At 54.0% G+C, this 14,804-nt stretch overlaps 1 protein-coding gene and 1 long non-coding RNA gene across 2 annotated transcripts in view; both read left to right on the top strand.

Annotated features, from left to right (window-relative positions):
* The first annotated feature begins 1,270 nt into the window (after positions 1-1,270).
* On the top strand, positions 1,271-3,392 carry LOC103019557 (uncharacterized). Its single transcript, XR_450407.2, has 3 exons — positions 1,271-1,581; positions 2,123-2,365; positions 2,864-3,392. It is a non-coding gene; the product is annotated as an uncharacterized LOC103019557 (long non-coding RNA).
* Positions 3,393-8,118: 4,726 nt separating this feature from the next.
* The window catches only part of CRHR2 (corticotropin releasing hormone receptor 2), a 45,018-nt gene continuing 38,332 nt past the window's right edge, over positions 8,119-14,804 (top strand). Inside the window, exon 1 of the mRNA XM_007175250.2 lies at positions 8,119-8,259. Within this exon, the coding sequence (XP_007175312.2) occupies positions 8,173-8,259 (87 nt within the window). The 5' untranslated portion in view covers positions 8,119-8,172. The remainder of the gene's footprint in view (positions 8,260-14,804) is intronic.

Genomic DNA, 14,804 nt, shown 5'->3' on the forward strand with positions numbered 1-14,804 from the left:
AGATGAAGGAATTCGGCCTCAAGACTCCCACATGGAGACCCTGCCTGAATTCCCAGCCTGCCTGCCCTGCCCTGCAGATTTCAGACTCAAGACTGCAATACAAACTCTCACCTGAATGTCCAACCTGCCAGCTCACCTATGGACTTCAGCCTTGCCGCCCTCCCACAGCTGCGCAAGCCAATTCCTTAAAATGAATCTCTTTTTATGTATACATATCCTACTGGTTCCGTTTGTCTCGAAAACCGTGACGAACACAGGCAAAGCCAAATGGCAGAGCAGCTCTGAGACCCGTGAGGGCGGGTCACAGCAGGCCAGAGGCTGGAGGGAAAGAGTGGTCTGAATGCGTCACGCTGGCAATCATTTGAACGGTCTCGAACCCGCCTCTCTGGTGGCCAGAGGGCACACTCATCCACAACAGACGCTGTCCCACTACACACACCCAGAAGCACCCTGCTGCGGGGCCTCTAACGAGGACGGTTCTCCCTCCCGACTACCCAGCAGGCAATTCGCTGGGCCCTGCATAGCCTCTGTCCCCAGGCAGGGGCTAGTGGGGCTGGCGCCTGGCAGGCGTGAGGTTCAAGGCAGCAGATCCACGCGCAGCCAGCAGGAGCAGAAGGGTCTTGGTGCAGCAGGAGGAAGAAGGGTCTCACTGCCGAGCCTCCACGTAGCCGGGGTAGCCGCACCCCGCTCTGTGGTCAGGGGCTCAGGGGAAATGCACGTGTGGGTCTGTGCGAGCCAGACAGAAGAGACAAGGGCAGGACAAGAGGCCAGCAAAAGCTGGGACTCTGACCAGAGATGACCATGAGAACATGAGCTCCCTGGAATACATGACCGCCCGGAGAGGTCACTGAAGCTCCCCCGGGATGCGGGATAATGTGCTTACAGCAACTTGAGCTAAATCTCAAAGGACAGCTGTTGTCACATGGAAAACGCTATGGGTGGGAGAGGCCTAGGGGAGAGCAGCCCTCCCACAGTTGGGACACAGGCATATTGGCAGGAAAGCAGGGCCCAGAGTGGCCGGCGTCCTGTTTCAGGACTTTCTTAGAGCTTGGATTAAATGTCTCCTTGTTTCTGGCTTATGTCTAGCCTTTGGCACTGCTGATGATTTTCTGTGTATCTTGGGAAGGTGAAAGGGGGTGAATTAGCAGGTGCAAGTCTTTAGCGGTCATAACCTCCAAGTCCCCTAATTTGTTGTTTTCAGGGCCTTGTCTTGTTCCAGGCACAGCTGAGGACGGTGGCGAAAAGGAGATCAGGGTGGAAGGAAGTGGATTTTAGCCCACATCACTGATCAGCTGGCTCTGGCCGAGGGAGCAAAGCAGAACTGCCACCCCCCACTGGGCCAGGAAGTTATCAGAGTGTCTGCCCGGAAGGCCATCAACCCCCAGTGTGGAGAGTGGCCAAACAGAGACCAGGGACCCCGACAGGGAGACCAGCCCCCTGGGAATCTGAACTTCTCCAGACTCTTCCATGACCTGGGGGTCATGTAAGTCACCCCAACCACAGAGACAGCCTTATCCTCACTTGGCAGATGAGAAGCCTGAGGCTCAGAGGGTGAAGCTTTTGGCCAAGGGCAGACAGCCGGTAAGTCCCGCAGAAGGACTGGACCCTTCCTCCCAATGCAGGCTTGGGGCAAGTTCAGTCAGATACTCCCAAGCTACCTAGCCACTGGGCCTGACTTTTGGCAGCAAAGGGCTGAAGCCAGGCCCCATCAACCTCACAGACCACCCACCTTTTATTAAGCTATGCCTCGGGCTCCTGCCCTCTGGGGGACCGACCCACAAGCTACCCCGCAGCAGAAGCAGCCTGGCCCAGGAGAAAAGGAAGGGACTTGTGATGTGGGCTCATCTCACTCTGCAGGCAGAGGTGGGGAGGGGCCGGGCCGGTGGTACAGTCAAGGGGCAGCCTTCCTGCAGGGCCCTCACTGGGCCTGCTGTCACCTGTAAAGTGGGGATGGGAACGGAGTGGCTGTTAAGGTTCCTTCCAGCTCCAATGTTCTCTGCAGAGCAGCATCAGGACCAGAACTCAGGCCACCACCCCTTCCTATCCTTAGTGCCACCCGACTTGTCTCCTGCCTTTGGGGCATGTCCCAGCCAAGCCACCATCCACTCTGTTCTTTCTACAGTGCCAATGTGACCATGTCACCAGTTCCGCCAGTGCCTGCCTTACCCAGCCCACATGCCCCCTGGCCGGGGCTCTGGCCACTGCTCAGCCTCACCTCAGTGGCCCCACCGCCCATCCATGACTGACTCCACGCCGACAGCCTCCCGGCGGTCCCCGAGCCTGTCTCTTTCTCACTCACTCTGGGAGACCCTCCCTGCACCTTGACCGCCCCTCCACTGGCCTCCACACCTCCACCATCACACAGGTGAGCTCTGCTCATCCTCTGCCACCCCGGGGGCTGGGTGGTATTGGTGAGTCCATACTCACTGGCCCTCACAGCCCTTGTCTGATTACTGGTCTGTCCCTGCCACCATGCTGGGACAGCCTCTGTGTCTTCTCTCCCTGCACCCTGCACTTGATAGGTGCTCAATAACGATTGAATTCTTATTGACTGTCCTCTGCCTTCCTGCCTAGTGCTCTTACAGGAGTGCAGGAAAGGCAGACTTGGGTGGAAACATTCAGAGTCTGCCCGTTGTGTCAGGGCCTTCTCAAAGCCCTCTGTCCAAGCCTCTTACTCCAAGCTTCCCGTGGTCATCCCCATTCCTTTGTCCATTCGACAAACATTTGTTAGGAACCTACTCCGTGCTAGGCACCCACAGTCACGCCTTGCACAGGATCTTGCACATAATGAGTCCTCAATGTTTGTTGACTTTGAATGGGAAGAAACAGAGTGACAATGATTAATATTCCCTCGCATTTCCAGGAAGAGGTGTTCTCCTCCAGTCCTCACAATGACCCTCCACGGTAGGTGTTATTATTTCACTTGACAGGTACAGCAACTGAGGAGAAAAGGTAGAGAGAGATGTGTCATCCAGGAGGCACTGGAGCAGGACGGACACCATAGACCAGACCCCTTCCCAGGGGACAGCGGCGGCCCGGCCGGCACCACCCTCGGGATCCCCTCCGTGGGTTTCTGCCCAGCTCGGCCCGTGGCATCTGCCCCCGGGAGGAGCCTACACAGGAGACAGGGGGCAGCTGTGAAACCACAGACACGACAACCAGGAGCCAGGCCCCAAGTGCCACTCAGCCCCGGAGCCCGAGCGGTTCCGGAAAATACAAGCCCCACAGCTGTTCTCCAGGCACAAAGTTCAAGGCTCCTTGATGAGCAGGTAAAAACTGCCAGAGCTGACTTAATCCCTATTAATCAAACATGATGACTTGTTTTTCTTTGGAGCCAAGTGACAACAGAGCTGATCATAACTCATACTTGGATCTGACCACCCTGAACTAGAATTTGGGAGGAAAAAAAAAAAAAAAAAGAGAGAGAGAGAGAGAGAGAGATCAGAGTAATATCCCACAGAACCAACAGAAAAAATAAAAATTAAAAATGAGCAAAATCAATGCCTATTCTTTCAGCAATGCTATAAAATTGTGTTCTGAAATTGCATCGCAAAAGCATACTTTGCAGTCTGGGGCTAAATGGGTGTGACCACAGCTAAAATAAGGAGATAGCATCATAAACCTGGGGGACAAGATGTCATCTGGCCGTAAAGGGGGCATTCCCCCTCATCTGCTGTGGCAATGGGTCTGAGCAGTCTCAGTCCCAAATGAGAGATGGGGTCCATGTGATGGCCCTGCCAGGCGGGACAGGGAGTCTGGCCAATGTCCCCTGCGTGGTGCAGCCCCTGCCTTTCCTTCAGACTCTGGACTGAGATGCCATCTTATCTCTTGCCCGGGCTGCTGCACCAGCCACTTTGCTTTCTCCTTAACTTCAGACTTGTGGCTCTAACGCAAGAACACCCTGCCGCCCAAGCAAGCATTCTAGATTGCAAATCCAACCCTGTCCCTCTTCCACTCAGAGACACATGCAGCCTGTGTCCCTAAGAACCCCAGTCCTCCAAAGTCACCCTTTCCTTTCATAACCACACACAATGACCTGACTGTTCCAGCCCATTAGACTTACAGAAAGTCGGGCTCTCCCCAACAGCTCTGGTTCCCAGACATGGGGTGTCCTCCACTTTCCTGGTCACCTTTTACTCTAAATTCTACTCCTGTTCAATTCTTGATCCTTCTGTGTTGATCAGAATTCCTTGGGTGGTAAGCAACAGAAATACACTTCAAACTAGCTCAGGCATGGACCCTCTCCCCTCCTCTTTTCTCTGCTCCCCTTTCCTTCAGCTTGGCTTTCCCCAGACAACAGTCAACAGCCAAGTCAACGGCTGTGCTTTGCACCTGTCAGTTTCTCCAAAAGAGGAATAGTCTTTCTCTTTGATGCAAAGTTTAAAAATCCCAGGGAAGGGCTCTGATTGAGTCAGTTCAGATCAGCCATCCACTCCTGTACCAACCAACTGTGCTCAGTAGGGTGAGGCCCTCTCCTTTGTCCAGCCTGGTTGATTGCATAGGCCAATCCAATCACGTGGCTGAATTAGAACGTGCACTGGGGAGGGTGGGGGCAGGGAGGGAGGAGAATCTTGCCCCCAAGGAGGCAAAAAGTGGTACTTGGAAGGCAAAACAATCTTAGATATTATAAGGGTTTATGGCCCTCCAAAGAACCACAGTACATAAATAGATATACAATATGTCTGTGGTATTAAAATTTCATAGGGGGGAGGGCAATTAGGAAAATAATATAAAAAAGGCTCCTTTTGGGTGGAGGGATGATTATAAAGAAAAAATGTTGAGAAACACTGGAGCAGAGGATGGAGCATTGCTCAGAAGGACAGGGCCATTCTGGACAAAACAATGTCCAGCACCCTTCCCTCCTGCAGCTGCTGACCCCTCTCCAGCTCTATCCACGCACAGGCACCCGTCCTCATTCCCCAAGCGCCACTGGCACAGGCTGTCATGTAGGATGGCCTATTTCTGAAGATGGGGGTTAGCAGAGAATAATTACAGCCCCATCACTAATGTTCACTGACTATTAACACCTCTGGGAAGCCCCTCCAGCCTATCCCTCCTCAGACCCAGCAGTCTTTGTCCCCCCTTTCTCTCCAAGTCCCTGGGACAACCCTCAGCCCAGATCCCAGCCCTTCTACCCCTTCACTGACTTAGATGCCAAACTAGGCTAAATTCAGAATTTCCACTGCTTTATTTTACAAAGCAAACCACCCATCTCCCTTTCTAGACCATCCTCAGTTTGCCTTTCATACCAAAAAGGGCCATAAAGGCATTTTCATAAATAAAAAGGCTCCTCTGCTCCAGTCTGCCCTTAGGAAGAGAAAGCTTATAAATGACAATTTGTATTAGCCTTGTCCAGATCATAGCTGCTGGCAGGGTTTCTTCTGCCACCAGCAGTCTCTGAAAGCAGAGAAAAGCTGTCCAGAGGACAGTTTAGGGGCTCAAAAGTTTTTGTATGTTTCTTATTGTTGTTGCTGTTTGTTTTTAACCCATTACATTTAGGAGGGCCAAGTCCAGACTCTCCTAACCTTCTAGGCTCCCTTAGACTCCCAGAGGTGAGATGAGAATTCCCACACAGCACTCATAAGGGAGGTGCTCCCAGGAGGGACTGGTAAGAGAAGGGGCAAAGCAGGACAGAAAAGGGAAAGAAAACCCACAGCATTGAGATGCCTGGGAGCCCCAAGTTAATTACATCTGGGGTTGGTTCACCTCCAGGCAAAAGAGCACTAGCCAGTCAATGGCAAAGCATACCCTTGGGGGTTGGAAGATGTAAACCCCTGGGTTCCTGGGGATCAATCCCTACCTTGGTGCAAAATGCAGCTCTAGTTGTCCAAGAGATGCCCTCCTATGAACTTTCCAGGTTGGAGGAGGGCACCGTTTGGAAACACAAGGAAAGCCAGGGAAGCGCACACAGAATGTCCTACCAGGGAGGAATCAGGACCAAGCGCCCATGTGCCTGCTCTGTAGACCCTCCTAGAACTAGAGCAGATCTAGCTTCCTTACAGCCTGTCCTTCACTGCCTGACCCTACACTGTCCCCACCCCAGCTAGACACCCAGCCCAGTCAGCTGTGCTTGCCCAGCTCCTTGCTCCTGTTCTCCCCAACTCCTCCATCTGGAGGAAAGATCTCTCCCTTCTCCATCTGTTTAAATCATTCAAGGAGCTCCTGTAGTGCCTTTCCCCCAGAGAACCCCCCCCACCATTCCCTGAGCTGTCCCGTACCTTGTACTATCGGACAGCTCCCATCACAGTTATTCAGGCCCAGATCTCACAGGGTCCACACACCTCCCCTCTGCTGGCACTCTCTTCACAGGCAATGAGGCTGGCCTCAAGGTCGGAGCCTCTGCTCTCTGCTTAACAGCACCCATTGTGATGGAGATGCTCCAGTAACACGTGCTGAAAAGAACTATTGAACCTCATGATGACCCATCAGCTCTGAGGCTACCCACCCTTCAATCAAAGTCTGACTGAGTGGTTATCTCCTACCAGGAGCCCTCTCTGATCAAGGCCATCTGACTGGGTCCAGGAAAGCCATATCCTGTCTCAGGGGTTTCTACCCTGTCACCTTCAGATGAATGGGGAGATCTGGTCAACACTTCCTTTGATCTCCCTGTAAAAATGCCCCTGCACCATTGGAGCTAGGCTCTGTGCAACAGAGGAGAAAGGGAGGAACAAATAAAAAGAAGTGCCTCCCCTGCCTCCCAACCAAGCTGCGTGGAGGCCAGCCTCATCCAAGGGGCCATAAGAGAACAGTCCACATCGAGGAGAATCAGGGGCTCAGATTTAGGCCCTGAGATTTCAGGGCAGGCCAGTGTGGGAGCTGGTACAGTCAGGAAGGGCTGCCTGGAGGAAGCAGGTGGAGAAGAACTGAGGGACAGAAAAGTATCCCAGGCAGAGACCAGAGTAAACAGAGTGTCTAAGTTTCTTGAACTTGGGCTGTACCCACCTCATCTGCACCCTACAGGAAAAGCTCAGTGCCTCACTAATCACATTCCTCAAATGCTTTCCCCTCAGATCCTAATAACATTGGAATTGCTGCTTAAGCTTTTAAACGCTGTGCACCAGGCCCACCTGTTAGAACAGTTCCACAGCCTTCTTCAGTGGTTCCCAGAATTCTCACCTCCTGAGCTCTGACCCAGCCCTAGGCTGGACCTGTCCGCATCTGAGACCAGCACTGCTCAACCCTGCCTGATATCAGGATCCCTGTGAAATTTACTAAAACATATCAATGTCTGGGCCCTGCCCCAGCCTGTATCATCAGAAGCTCTGGGTGGGGTCCGGCATTGCTGCATTTGTTGTCATTGTTCCTTTGTTGTTGTTGTTGTTGAATATATTTTTTTAGCATTTTATTTCAAATTTACAGAAAAGTTGGAAGAATGATCCAAAGTATACCCACATACTCTTTGCCCACATTTACCAATTATTTACATTTTACCTCATTTGTTTTATTGTTCTCTTTCTCTCTATATGTGTATTTGTGTGTGTATGTGTGTGTGTATTTCTGAACCCTTTGAAAATAAGTTAGAGATATGGTATCCCCTTAGCCCTAAATATTACTCCCTAAGAACAAGAATTTTCTCTTACCTATGGAAAGGGCAGTTATCAAAATCGAGAAGTTGAACACTGACACAGAACTATTATTTAATCTGGCCTCCACGTTCAAATTTCGATTGTCCCAGTGGGCAGAGGTGTGTGGTAAAAAAGCTCCCCAGACAACTAGAAGATGCCAGCAGGGCTGGGAAGCCTGGTGGGGATGAGATCCGCCCAGCCCACTCTGTGCTCTGGCCAAAACCACAAGGACCCCCGCCTCCCTTTCTCAATTCCTCTCTCCCCAGCGTGGGTAGCTACAGCCCTGGCAAAGGTGGCAGGCTGGTAAAAGGCATTAACCCCTTCTCTGCAGACTGGAAGCAGAGTCTGGTCTCTCCGGCTGCCTGGGCAGAAGTTGCTGCCCAGCACCGCTATAAATAACCTGGAGGGGGCGGGCCGTGGGGCGGTGTCACTGCGGAGCGTGGAGGGGGGAGAATACCCCCTCTTCCCGTGCGCAGGGCCATACCTTGGCCGCCTGGTGCGTTGGGGAGGGAGGGGCCCACACAGCTCTAGCCTGGGGCGGGGGAGGGCGGGGGAGGGCGGGACCGCTGTGCTCTGAGGTGCGCTCGGGTCCGCAGCCGCTGAGGGCATGGGGGGTCCCGCGGGACCCCCGCGCCTTCTCCACGCCCCGCACCCGCTCCTCTGCCTTCTCTGCCTCCTGCCGCCGCTGCTCAGAGTAAGTGCGGGGAGTGGTGGCGGGCGGGGAGGCGCGGTAGCGGGGGGATCTGTTCGCAGGGTCGAGGCGCCGGGAGCTGGAGCTCCGTGCTCTCCTGACTGCGAGGCGGTAGGGGGTCTCAGTGCTCAGTTACTGGGCTCGGTTTCACTTAGCCCTGTTAGGAGTTGGATGGAGGAGGTCTTAGGGCTTGGTAGCCGGGATGGGGTTGGGGATCCCTGTGTCCGGTGATGGGATGGAGATGTCCTCCCTGGATGAGGGGACAAGTGGAGGGGAGATGAAACTCTTCACACCAGCTAGGATGGGACCTGGAAGCCCTTGTGGATGAGCAGAGCATTCCGGGGGACGCCCTAGTGTCTAGGACATGCCCTTCTTCGGGTCCAGAAATTTCCTGTCCCCTGTCAGACGTCAGACGGGGACGTCAGAACTGTCACCTCCCGCATAGATCCCGCTCCGTCTCCCCTGCAGGAGCCTCAAGTCCCTTCCTCACCCCATCCCAGTTCTGGCCCTTCCCCACAAGGGACCCCCAGAAAGCTGTCCCCCATCTCCTGCAGCCCGGTTCCCACACTTGTCTCAGTGCCTGAAACCAGGCAGCCCTCAGTATCAAATGAGCAATGGGGCAGAGGGGGCACTTGGAGGAACCAGCCTTGCCAGGGGTTTCTCAAAGCTGTGGGTGTGCCCACTGGCCAGAGTCAGGGTCTGCAGGTAGGAGCCGAGGGTGACGGGATGGAGAGGAGCTGTACAGAAAGAGCTGAAGAAGTGGGGGTGAGGCTAGGAGGGGGTGATTTCCAGAAACAGATGTGGGAGGAATCTACCTCTTACCCTCTCCCCATTTTACAGATGGAGAAACTGACGCTCGGAGAGGGAGGGTGACCTGTCCTAGGCCACACTTTTCATGAAGAGCCACGACACTAAAAGGCTTCAGAGGCCTTGCAGTGCAAGGGACAGAGCCAGGCTGGAGGTCAGGAGGCCTGGCCCCATCCCCATATGTACACAGAGGACTCCTTCATTCAACACTCATTCAACAGATAGGTAGTGAGTGTCCACTGTCTGTGGCAAAGTGGCTTTGCAGACAGACCTGATCAAATCCCTGCTTTGCTGCTTAGTGTGTGACTTTGGACAGGCTACTCAAATTTCCCCAGCCTCAGTTTCCTCCTGGGTAAAATGAGGATGATTTTGGTGCTTACTGAATAGGGTTGTCATGAGGAATAGTTGAGATAGTACAGATAAAGCTCTGAGCACCGTGCCTGGCACAGAGTAAGCAGAGATGAAGGCACTAGGGGCCCTGCCCTCCCAGGGGGTCTGGTCAGGTGGAGGAGAGGAGTGGGCACCATGCTGAGGTGTGGTCAGTGCCCCGATGGGCAGATGGCCCCTAGACCTGCCAGGTCCTTTTAACGACATTGCAGGGATGGGTGGAGGCTGTCGAGTGGGTTCACTACCACCCCCTCCTCCCCACCTCCCACTCCCAAGGTCTTGGGCTCTGAGCTCTTTTTGCCCCCTGGCACTTGTTCCGGGGTTAGGTGCCTTCAAGACAGTTGGTGTTAGGGCCAGGGTGGCCCCTCAGCCGTCCCCCTCTGGGGGCCATGATGCCAGCCGCCCAAGCTGGTTAGACGGAGAGGGTTTCTGGTTGCTGCCGCAGAGCCCGGCCAGGTTGAGGGGTCTGTGGGAGGGTACCCTGGGTCCCGGGGACGTCAGAACTGGCAACCTCCGAGGCAACAGTCTGCTCTCCCCTTAGAGTCAACCCAGGCCCTGCCCCTAGCTCCCCGGATGGCCCAAGACTAGAGACTAGTTACTCACCCAAAGTTACTCAGCACGTAACCAGCTACAGAGGACCATGGTCTCTCTAGCCCCAAAGCACAGGCTTCCTTGCTTTGGGTCTTCGTGGTAATGGGATTTATTTCTGGGTCCTCGTCCAACTATTCTGAGATTTCTGCTCTCTATGAAAAGAGAGTAAGTGACCTGGAGCGGGTGGTGGGGAAGGAAGGCGATCCAGGAGGGTCTGGCCTCCAGCCCTCTCATTTATTCAATAATACTTGATGCAACCAGTATTTAAGGAGGATCATGCATGGTAAAGACATAAGGGTGAAAACACCAGCCCATGGCCCCTGCCCTATGAAGTTGATAACCTAAAGAAGCCTCTGGCCGAAGAAAACAACGGCTAAGAATTAAGTGTGTATGTACAAACTCTGGTCATGGGAACTGAGAACAAGTGTGGGCAGGTATAAGAGCCTCTGCCAGGATTGGGAGGAAGTCTGGCGGGAGGTGGGCAGGATGGCAGGGATGGAGATGGGGTGGTCCTAGAGGGGGGCTGAGGGAAGAGCAAGCTGGGAGGAAGGCTCCAGAGTCCCAACCCTGAGAAGAGATGGTGTGAGGCTCCAGGGGGCATGGTGGGTCCTGGTGGGATCTGATTTCTATCCCAAGGGCACAGGGAGCTCAGGGCTCGCTAAGCTGGGGAGGGGCCTGATCTAAAGTGCAATTGTGAAAATTCCAGCTGGTGGTTGAGTGGGGAGGACAGCCTGGGTCAGCCCACACTGCAAGAGCCTGGAGGAGCCAAGCCTTGACCCTGCTGCTACCAGTTGCCCCTCGAGGCCTTTGAGAAGCTACTTTGGGAAGCAGTGCTGAAATCATGCAGGCTTCTTGGGCACCGGGAGCCATGCTAAGCCCTTTACTAAAACACTGGGAAGGTTGGGACAGTTATTTACAGACGGAAATGCAGGTTGAGTAAGGCTAAGAAATATGGCTGCTGGATTCCAAACCCCTTGATTCTAACCTTGCCTCCCCCTCTGTGAAGACCCCAAGAAGTCTTGTCTGGGTCCAACCTGTCGGACCTTTGAGCAACAAGGTGCTTCCCGCCAGGGCCTTAGGACAGCACTTCTGTGGTCTCTTGCCCCAGGTTCATGCTTCTGGTGGGGCTGTCTGTCCTGAGAAGGCTCAACAAAGAGGGAAGGACCAAATTCCAGAAGCCTGGACCCTCCCTAACCTGCACAGCTCTCCCCAAGACCAAGGCCAGGGCCCTGCACACACACCCGGGGTCTGTGGAGGGTTGGGGGCAGGGGACTCAAGGGCCATTTACCAGAAGCTAATTCATCTAATAACTCTTCCCCCAAGTTCAACTACTCTCTGAGTGTTTTCTAACCTAATCAGCTAATTTAGTCTCTCTGTTTTTGCCATTTTGTTGATGTTTTAGTATTTTTTTTAAAAACCAGTTTGTCTGCCTATTTAATTTCGTATTCCTAGTAAGTCTCAGATTTGCAGCACTTTATGAATTACGGGACTATTCTGTATTCTCTTAGCTGTCATTTTCTACTTTATTTAATTTTAAGCATTTTTAGGCCTCCTCAGTCAGTCGTAAGTCACTTCACTCAAAATTCTAATTTTTTAAGATATCATTTCAAATCTGCCAGAGGGAGGGATATATTATCCAATAAGCTTATTTTGTTTATTCTGTTTAGTATCTACACAGGACTTACCACATGCTTGGTACTGTTCTAAGCTCTGACACACATTACCTGTTTTAAGCTTCACAACCACCCTAGGGCATAAGACCATCAATATCCCCATTTGACAGATGAAGAAGCTAAGGCAAGGTCGTGTGCCCAAGGTCACTCATCTGGTAGTAGCAGGGCCAGGATTCAAACCAGGCAGCCTGACTCCATATTCCCTTCCCTTCACGAAAGTGTAAGACACTCAGATGCCAAAACAAATCAGAAAGAGGTGACTTTTAGGCAAACTGGATATTAGATGAGTTGATCATTAAGGAGATAATTTTAGGCCTAGTGACCTGTTACAGGACTTCTTGCAGGCCAGCTCCTGCCTTCCCTCCCCCCTTGCTCCCTCAGACAACTGTATGCAGGACCCAGGGCTTGGCACAGGTCAGAGAAGAGGGACAGAGGCTAGAGGGAGTCACAGGCTTTCAGAGATGAGAGAGAACACATGCCGAGGAAAGACCTGGAAGTTTCTCCAGGCAAGTTGGTGGCTGGATTCAGACTAGATGGGAGAGTGGGGCATCTTAGAAAGAGGGACCTGCTGGAACACTCAGGGTACGGAGAGCCCTATGGAAAGCTGCTGCGGGCTCTTGGGGCCCTCAGTCAAGGTCCCGGCAGCTAATAAGTTAGAACTGAGCATCTAAAAAGTCTCCCCTTCCAGGAAGCCTGCTCGGATACTCCAGAAAACAATTACCTACTTCCTTCATCTGACTGCCAGTCCCTCACCCTCTGCCTCAGCCAGCCGCAGCTCCAGTACTGTCTCCCCTGTGTCTGCTCAGGGCCCAGACTCTGCCTCCTCACGCCCCGTCCCCCCACCTTTCCTCCCTCTCTTCTGCCCCTCCTCCCCCCTCTACTCCTCCTCCTCCTCTCCTTTCTCCATCCTGCCGTCTCTCCCCTTTCTCCTCCCCCTCCTTCCCCCCTCCCCATACCCTGTCTTCAGTGTCCCCATCTCTTCCTCCTTCCCCGGGGTAGGGCATGAGTTTCTCTTTCCTCTGTTCCTGGCTCAGGCTCAGTGAGACCAGTGAATGAAAGAAAACACTGGGGAGGAACCCTCCCCCTCCAGAGGAGTCCTCTCTGACCTTGGGCGGAGAGGGAGAAGGCAGGGAGGGAGCTCACCCCGTTCCTGTCCAGTTACTGGCAGCCTGGCCGCAGGACCTGTGGTCCCAACTCTCCCAGGCTTAGACCAGCAGCTAAATTTAGAGGAAGCTTTGTCGCCAAGCCAGGAGGGAGCACGAGGCTGGGCCAGACCCCCGGCTCCAGGGAGGTGGCACCTTTGAGGCCTGCCTGGCGCCTGGGCCCCAGGTTCTGCCTGGACTGGGCCCGAGGTGGAGGAAGAGCAGCTGGCTCTCTTATCTTGGCTCCCCTGCCAGGGCCTCTCCCTTGCCCTGTATAAGGGAGGGCTTCCAACTCCAGGCACACAGCGGCTGGACCCGGGCCGTCCTCAAAGGGAAAATTCAGAAAGAAGGCTACCTGACAAGCAGGAAGAGCCCAGAACTGAGTTCCCAGAATTGGGGGTAGGGGTGCAGCTCTCCCTGGCTGAGGGGGCCATGGTCTCATCCAAACAAACATTTATTGAGCACCTGCTACATGCCAGGCTCTGGACTGGGAACTGGGGACCCAGATGTGAAGCAGACAGATGTGGGCCCTGAGCTCCAGCAGCCTGTAGCCTCATGGGGCGGGGCTGAGTGGGGGGGGCAGCTCTCTGCCCCTATGACAGCCAAGAGCTGATCAGTACAGAAGTCCAAGGTGTCCCCCACAAAAGAGAGATAATGGGGTCTTCAGGTGGCTCAGAGTCAATTCTAGAAGCCAGACTTCTTGTCTCCCTTGAGCAAGGCCCTGCCGGGCTGGCTGGGTCTCCCTCCCCTCCTCCCATGACCTAGCTCTCTGCCCACAGGCCCCTACTCCACTGGTGAGAGCTGCTTCTGACTCACCCTTTTTTGGAGCTGGGGTCCTCCTAGCATCTGCGGATCACAGGCTTTCACCCCCTCACACAGGACCAGCTCTTCAGTGTATATCTGACCAACTTGTAACCTACCAGACTGTCTGAACAGTCCTGCCTCAGCCCCTTACCCGCTGTGTGGCCTTGGGAGGTGACTTCGCTTCTCTGGGCCTCAGTTTCCTGACCTGTAAAATGGGGTCATTCACAGCCACCTCAGAGGCTGTTGTGAGGATTAAATGGGCTGCCCTGAAGCATTTAGAGCTGTGTCTAGCACAGAGTAAATGCTGACTTCACATCCAAGAAGCCTCTTTCCCACCCTCTGTCCTCTTAATAGCATCCCCAAACCAGAGGCTTGCTGCTTCCTGAGCAGGCCCTGTGCTTCCCTGCCTCCGAGCCTTTGCTCGCTCAGCTCCTGCCCCTGGAATTTCTTTCTGCTCCTATTACCCTTCATCCTACCTTGGACCAAGTCCTTCCGTCCTCTTGGACTCAGCTTCCATGCGCAGTTTTCTCACCCAGCATCCACTGAGCACTGCTGAGCAGTGAGCCCGGTGAGGGAGGTGCAGGTGCGTCTTCAGGGGCCACTGTACACGGGAGGGGTGCTGAGGGCTGAGAAGGGGAGCCACGCTGGCTGCAGAGCTTGGAAGGCAGAATATGGGGTTTCTAAGAGGCTTTTCTAGAGGAGAAGGGCTTGAACTGGGCTGCGGGACTCCCCCAAATGCGCTTTGAACCCCCCCATTGCTGAGCTCCCTAACTGTACCCCTCCTAAAGTCCTTGACAAGAGCCACCAGGTAACACGTGTCTTCTATGTACCAGCTCTTGACAGTCAGTAATTTGTTTAACGCACACCAAAGCCCTATGGGGTTTGTATTATCCGCATTGTAAAGGCGGAGGCCAAGGCTCAAAAAAGTGAAGTAACTTGGCCAAGGCCACAGAGCTGAGAAGCAACATCCCTAGAGCTCTGAACGTGGATGGGCATGTCTGCAGTCTGCTGCCTCTGAGAGCTCATCACCCAGGCCTTGGGGATAATTATTCATGGCTGTGTCTCTGCTTTCCCTGGCCCGCTGTGGGCTCGCTGACGGCACCGGCCTCTCCTTCCTCCTCCCTGCCCGCCCCTCCCCCACCCA

Source organism: Balaenoptera acutorostrata, chromosome 7 (genome assembly GCF_949987535.1).
Source record: "Balaenoptera acutorostrata chromosome 7, mBalAcu1.1, whole genome shotgun sequence".
Classification (NCBI taxonomy): domain Eukaryota; kingdom Metazoa; phylum Chordata; class Mammalia; order Artiodactyla; family Balaenopteridae; genus Balaenoptera; species Balaenoptera acutorostrata.